The sequence below is a fragment of the Orycteropus afer genome, unplaced genomic scaffold (assembly GCF_000298275.1).
Source record: "Orycteropus afer afer isolate SDZICR_OR568_19922 unplaced genomic scaffold, OryAfe1.0 scaffold00079, whole genome shotgun sequence".
NCBI classification, from domain to species: domain Eukaryota; kingdom Metazoa; phylum Chordata; class Mammalia; order Tubulidentata; family Orycteropodidae; genus Orycteropus; species Orycteropus afer.
This window is the reverse complement of record NW_006921666.1, coordinates 7,463,664-7,470,697: the sequence shown is the minus strand read 5'-3', so window position 1 is coordinate 7,470,697 and position 7,034 is coordinate 7,463,664. Positions and strand designations below refer to the sequence as shown.

The window sequence follows — 7,034 nt, the reverse complement described above, 5'->3', positions numbered from 1 at the left end:
AAATGGAGAGGTACCATATTTAATGGACTGGAACCCTAACATAGTAAAGATGTTAATTCTCTCCAAACTGATACACAGTTTAACACAATAATTACCAAAATTTCAGAAAGATACTTTTGTGGACTTATAAAAGATTAATCTAAAATTTATATAGAGACACAAAGGACCTAGAACAACTAAGACAATTTTGAAAAGGAAGAATAAAATGGGAAGAGTCAGTTTATTCAATTTCAAGACTTACTATACAGCAACAGTCATCAACCCTATGTGGTACTGGCAACACGTAGACCAGTGGAGAAGAAGAGATGACTGAGAAATTAACCAGCTGCTGGGGAGTAGATTCTACTTCATATCCACACAAATATGCCCAAGCAATTTCTGACAGAAGTGCAAAAGCAATTCAATGGAGGAAGGAGAGCCTTTTCAACAAATGGTACTGGAGCAATCCATGGACAAAGAAATGATCCTTGACCTAGGCCTCATACCTAATACACAAATAAACTCAAAATGAATCACAACACTAAATGTAAGATGTAAAACTATAAAACTTTTAGGGAAAAAAAAATAGAGTAAAATCTTTGGGATCTAGGGCTAGTTAAAGAATTCTTGGACTTGATACCAAAAGCCTTACCTATGAAAGGATAAATGGAACGTCATCAAAATTAGTAACTTTTGCTTCATGAAAGACCCTGTTGAGAGCATAAAAGACACACTACAGACTGGGAGAAAATATTTGTAAGCCATGTATTCAACAAAGGACCAGTATCTGGAATACACAAAGAACTCTCAAAACTTGACAGTGAAAAAACATACAATCCAATCAGAAAATGGGCATAAGACACAAAGAGACACTGCACCAAAGAGGATACACAGATGGCAAATAGGCTCAAGAGAAGATGTTCAGCATCATTACTCATAAGGGAAATGAAAATTAAAACTACAACAGGACATCACCACATGCTTATCAAAATGGCAAATAAAAAAAATAGTGGCAACACCAAATGTTGGTGAGATGCAGGGAAACTGGGTTACTTATACACTGCTGATGGAAAAGCAAAATGTTACAGCCACTCTGGCAAACAGTATGGCAGTTTCTTAAGATATTAAACATGCAGGTATCATACAACCCAGCAACTCTACTGCTGGGCATCTATCCCAGAGAAATGAGGACTTATGTTCACACAAAAAACCTGTCCACGAATGTTTATAATAACTTTTATTCGTAATAGCCCCAAGCTGGAAACAACCCAGATGTCCTTCAATGGGTGAACAGTTAAACAAACTGTGGCATATTCAAACCATAGAAGATTGCTCAGCAATAAAAAGGATCTATTGATACTTTCAACAAGCCGGGGAAATCTCCAGAGAATTACACTGAGTGAAAAGAAGCTACTTCCAATAGCTTACCGATTGTATCACTCCACTGAGATAACATTCTTGAAATGACAAAATCACAGAAATGGAAAATGGGTTGCCAGGTCAAGAAACAGGTGGAAGACTTCAGAAGGGGAATGAGTGTGTCTATAAAAGGGCAACAGGAGGAATCTTCGTGGTGATGGAACCATTCTGCATCTTGACTCTGCATTGCCTGCGTCAATGTCTGTGCACTGGCTTCAATATTATTTCACAGTTTTGTAAGACAATACTATGGGGGTAAAGTGGGTAAGGCGTACAGAGGATCTCTCTGTATTATTTCTAACAACCGCCTATGATTCTACAGTGATCTCAAATTAAAAAGTTTAATTCTAAAACAAAGTGCTGGTCCATGTTATAAGGATGTGAATTATTCCCCATTGGTGGCAAGGAGGTGGGGTGATGTGAATTCATGTGGAAAGGAGCTGTGAGTGAGGTACTTAAGCAAAGGACATCTATGGAGGGGAGATGGCGTGGGAGCTACGGTATCCAGAGCCTTCCTCTATTACAGAGAAAGAAAACAGAAGAGCAGTCAAGCAAAGTACACACATCTCCTTAAGGCCTCTCTCATTATGGTTTGCTTCCAAAAGCTACCTAAGGTCCTATCATTTCTGTGGATATCAAACTGGCCAGCATCTAATAACAACCTCAAAAAGAAGCCAGGCAAAGAACACAGGGCTCGTGGGACCTCAGCACTCTAAATGTATGCTACAGCCCCAGCAGTCAGCCATTACACTCTCAGACTTCAAAGTATCTATCATCTGGCACAGAGGATGTGAGAAAAAATAGTCACAAAAGTAGAGATAAAAACCTCAACTGTTAAAAAAAAAAAAGACTTCAACTAACTGTTAGATACCAAAAGCTTGAGCAGGCATTCTTCAGTGAGAAGTAAAACATATATTGGCAGCAGAGGCGAAATTAGAGTCAAGGTGCTTTTACTTGAAAACGTTTAAAAAATCAGAAGAATTTACCTCCTGTCTATTCTGGCACCCTAACCCCTTAAGAACTTACTAGGCTGATGACCCAGGAATTCTATTCCTATCCCCACACAAAAACTGGTACACTAATGTTCACAGCAGAATGATTTATAAAAGCCAGAAAAGGTGAAATCACCTAAGTATCCATCAACCAACAAATGAATGTAATAAAATGTGGTATATCCATACTAACCCATTGCTATTAAGTCCATCCTGATGCACATTGACCCTATAGAACAGAGTAGAACTGCCCCACAGGGTTTCCAAGGTTGTAAATTTTTATGGAAATAGAATGTATTATCTTTCTCCCACATATATCCATATCATGGAATATTATCCAGAAATATGAAGAAATGAATATTGATTCATGCTATAGCATGTATGAACCTTGAAAACATTATGCTAAGTAAAAGCCAGATTCAAAAGGCCACATATTTAATGATTCCACTTATATGAAATGTGCAGAATAAGCAAATCCACAGAGACAGAAAGTCAATTCGTGGTTGCCTAGGGCTGTAGGCATTTGGTGGAAACGGGAAATGACTGCTAATAGGTATAGGGTTTCTTGCTGAGGTGATTAAAACTGTTCTAAAATTGTAGTGATGGCTGTACAACTCTATGCATAATAAAAACCATGAATTACGTGCTTTAAATGGATGGCTTGCATGGTATGTGAATTAAATTCACAATAAAGATGGTTATTTAAAAAGTGAGTAAAAGAAAGAATGAACCTACCAGGTTGAAAAATTTTGTAGTAGGGACTATAGGCCACGTTTAATCCACCAAGCTTCACTGTGATTTCGTAACGCCCAGCCCTGCGCACAGTGAAGGCCACCTTTACCACGTTGGAAGTGGGCTCCTGAAGGACTTCCTGAGTCACTGGAATTTCCACCGCTAGCTCGACATGAGAGATGTGAACTCTTAGTCCCACAGGCCGATGTGCGGGGAAAGGCTGCCCGTTCTTATAAAATAACTGCAGGGGGAGAGAAGGGGCACCTTTTAGTGAATAGAGGGAGAACTCATTCCCCATGTGACTAGAGAGCAGGTGGGGGAAGAAGGAAGTAGCTGGCAGAGGTCATACTGGTAAATCCCAGTACCCACCCACTCCTACCATTCTATTCACAAAAACACATGGAGAAAAATTCTCTCAGCATCTCAAAGAAAACAATTAAATTACACACAAAGTGTAATCTGTTCAGAGTAAGGGAGTAAAATATACCAGTGAATCAAGAAAACATCAATTTAAACTTGACATTTCTTAACCACAAACGCTGCCCCCATCTTAGCCACCCTTCATGTAATCAATGCTGATCCAAACTTAAAAGGTAAGTAAGCTAGTGCCATTGGTACTGAGGGAACTACAGCACCAGGCAAGGGCAGTTGTGGGTTTGACTGCCAAGCCAAGCACAATGCTGCAGTGGAGAAATCACCGTAGGGATTGGCAAACTTTCTCTGTTAAGTGTCAACAGTAAATAATTTCAGTGTTGTGGGCCATATTCAAGTGCTAAAGCAGCCATAGGCAATATATAACTAATACATGGCTGTGTTCCAACAAAACTTTACTTACAGAAACAGGTGGCAAGCTCGATTGGGTGCTAGGGTGGCAGTTTACTGACCTCTAGTCTACACCGTCTACTCTTTTCAGTAATATTTTTCTTATTTTGAAAAGGCAATTATACATCTTTAACGCTAAGCACTAGTAAACCAAAATGATAGAGAAATTCCTGACTCTTCAGACATTAATTTCCAAGTTCCTGGGAGGGATTGAGAGATCTGGAAAATGTTAACATTTTAAGCAGCCACCTCCAACAACCTGAACCAGGCTCTGGAAAGCAAGTGACTCAGAAACCCCAATGGTATGGAGACAGAAACTTTCCCTTACATGCACTCGGAAGGCCATGCTGTGGCCCACCTCATAGGGGTCCTTCCAATCCCAAGAGACTTTGCAAGACCGGGGATCCAGGTAATTTCCCCGCACGTAGTCATAAATAGTCCGGTCCCCTCGGCGCTCACGGTCCTCATTCTGGAGGAAGCTGACTACACGTGCGGCAAGCTCAAAGAGGAACTTAATCGTGAAGAAGAATGCGACCACAGACACCGTGATTCCACCTACATAAAAGAGAGAACACACATGCCATCTGCCAGTTACACTGTACAGCTTCTCATTATGGAACAGGCTAGCTAGCCATCTCTCAAAAATTAAAGGAGATCAGGATGAGACGCAAGACTTCAAAGAAACACTCCACTGGGTGATTATCCCTGTCTGTGGGTGAAAAGAGGAATGTCTACACCTGGGCTCAGTACCTACAACCTCTGGGTCAATCCCATCCATTGCTTGTTTCTGTAAAAAGTTTTATTGGAATGTGGTCACACCCATTCGTTTAAGTATTACCTATGCCTGCTTTTACACTACATTCACAGAGCTAAGTAGCTGTAACAGAGACTATACAGCCTTCAAAGCCAAAAATATTTCCTATCTGACCCTGTATAGAAAATGTTTGCCAACCTTGGTTCTACGTCATGAACCACATATAATGCTCCCCCGCAACTCTCCCATCTCAGCATGTGATGGGCCTTCACAGAAGCAGCACAAAGAATGTGCATTCTGATCCCACCATTTGGAAGCCCTCCTTGTCCACTTGGCAAACTCACCTCATCCTTCATGTCTCACTTCAGGCAACGAATCTGCCATAAAGCCCTCCCCATTTTCCACCACAGTTAACAGTTTCCTCTTCTGGGCTCCCTCAAACTCCTGTACATCCATCTTTTCCCTTTTGATTTGACTGTCTCCCCATCACGTTATGAACTCCTTGAAGGCAGATTTTTGCCTCTGACTACAGTAAGCAGTGTCTGGCACTGACTATAATCACTCGGTAATACTTCCCAAATGAATGAATCCCGCTGGCAACTCTGCGATGGTACATTCTGTCATAAATGGCTATATTTCTAGAACTATTTTCAAGAAGGAAGGGAGCAGACAGGGAGGCAAAAGGATGTAAGCAACCCTCACAAAAAGATCATAAAGAGACTCTTCCATAACTTACCAATAACGTAAAACATCAGGTCTCTTCAACGCTGACAGACAGCCGAGGATCACAGCTGCAGCTATGAAAGAAAACTTGTTCAGTCTTTTCTCCAATTCTTCCTTACAGCCACCTCAAAGTGAGACAAAGTACAGTGCATGGCTTGAGCCAACCAACTCCCTCCCGTCCAGAGACTTACTATCCCTGTCCTCTTTCTCTAGGGTGACAGGCGAGACATATTTTAGAGCAACAAAGAGAGACTGTATTATTTGCCCTCAAGATTTCCAATATACTGACCACCCCAGGAATATCACCAGCAGCCACTTGCTTTCCTGCTAATTAGAAAATGCAGTAACACGGCTTTGATCTTCTTAGATCTGGGACTCCCAAGACAGTTTCCCTCACCTTTGCAAAGTGGTACCAATTAACACAAGCAAAGAGGATAATGGAGTTACTTTTCACTTATATTTGCTTCTGGAAGTAATTCATCCACGTAGAAATAGCCACATAAAACGTGGATTTTAAAAAGCAAGTATTATTATCATGTTGGTATTATGTAATTAAAATGAACTCTGGGTCACCCCAATAATAAGCAGTGGGTAAGAGAAGCCATTTATGCTGCCACCAATCAGATTAACTAATGAGCCCTGTGGAAGAGAAGCTTAGCAGAGAGGCCAAGGGAAGGAATCAAAGCAGAAACTGTACTTTTAAGTGATACTTGCCAAGGTCAGAACAGTTGAAGCTGGGGCAGGGATTTGAGGGTAAGCTTTCACTGTTATTAAACTTGTTTCCAGAACAAAAAATCTCAGTCTTTGAACTATCCTACCCATTGAGCTAACCTAAGGTATTGCCAAGGAAAAATACAATGTACAGTGACATTCATATCATATTATACATACCATACAAACATATCATATCTTATCACCATTCTAACAACTTTTATTTTTGAGCTTAGTATAGGCTATCAGTACTCTGCATTATTCAAATCTCCCAGGAAAGAAGAGTGAGAGTAGCTGTACAACTTGAAGAATGTCATCAAGGTCACTGAATTGTACACACAGAAAGCATTGAACTGGTGGATGTTCAACAGCAACAAATAATTATTAAAAATAATAATAAGAAGAAAACCATGTGGACTTCAATTCTACTCTGACACACAGGAGCTTGTCACGAGTGAGAACTGACTCTACAGCAAAGGGTTTGGGTTTGTTTCTTGTTTTTCTTCATTGAGCCATTTACCACAAGCCAAGCACTGCATTAAGTGCCATACATGTTAGCCGAAGGAATAGTTACAACCCGGTGAGAAAGGCACGACTACTTCATTTTATAGATTTAAAAAAAACAAAACAAAACTAGGCTTAGAAAAGTTAACTTGCTAAACCTCTCACAGCTAGTTGAGTGACAGTGCTTAGACCCTGAAGCCCAATGTTCTTCGCCTTACACAATCACGCAGAAGAATGGAGTCATAAGGAGAGCAAACATTTGAGAGAAAAGACTTAATAAAGCAGGTAAATGAAAGTAGGAAAGGCATTAACAACTCTTACTGTGAGGAATCTTACAGTGAGGCTAAAATTAGAACAACAAATTCTTCAAGCTCTTTTTTATCTTTTGAAATAAAAAT

The 7,034-nt window shown here is 40.2% G+C and overlaps 1 protein-coding gene across 1 annotated transcript in view; it reads right to left on the bottom strand.

Annotated features, from left to right (window-relative positions):
- AREL1 (apoptosis resistant E3 ubiquitin protein ligase 1) overlaps positions 1-5,450 on the bottom strand; it is a 27,161-nt gene extending 21,711 nt beyond the window's left edge. The window contains exons 1-3 of the mRNA XM_007941367.2: positions 5,435-5,450; positions 4,273-4,499; positions 3,126-3,363 (exon numbers count right to left, since the gene is read on the bottom strand). Coding sequence (XP_007939558.1) covers positions 3,126-3,363; positions 4,273-4,499; positions 5,435-5,450 — 481 coding nt within the window. The remainder of the gene's footprint in view (positions 1-3,125; positions 3,364-4,272; positions 4,500-5,434) is intronic.
- Between the last annotated feature and the right edge of the window lie 1,584 nt (positions 5,451-7,034).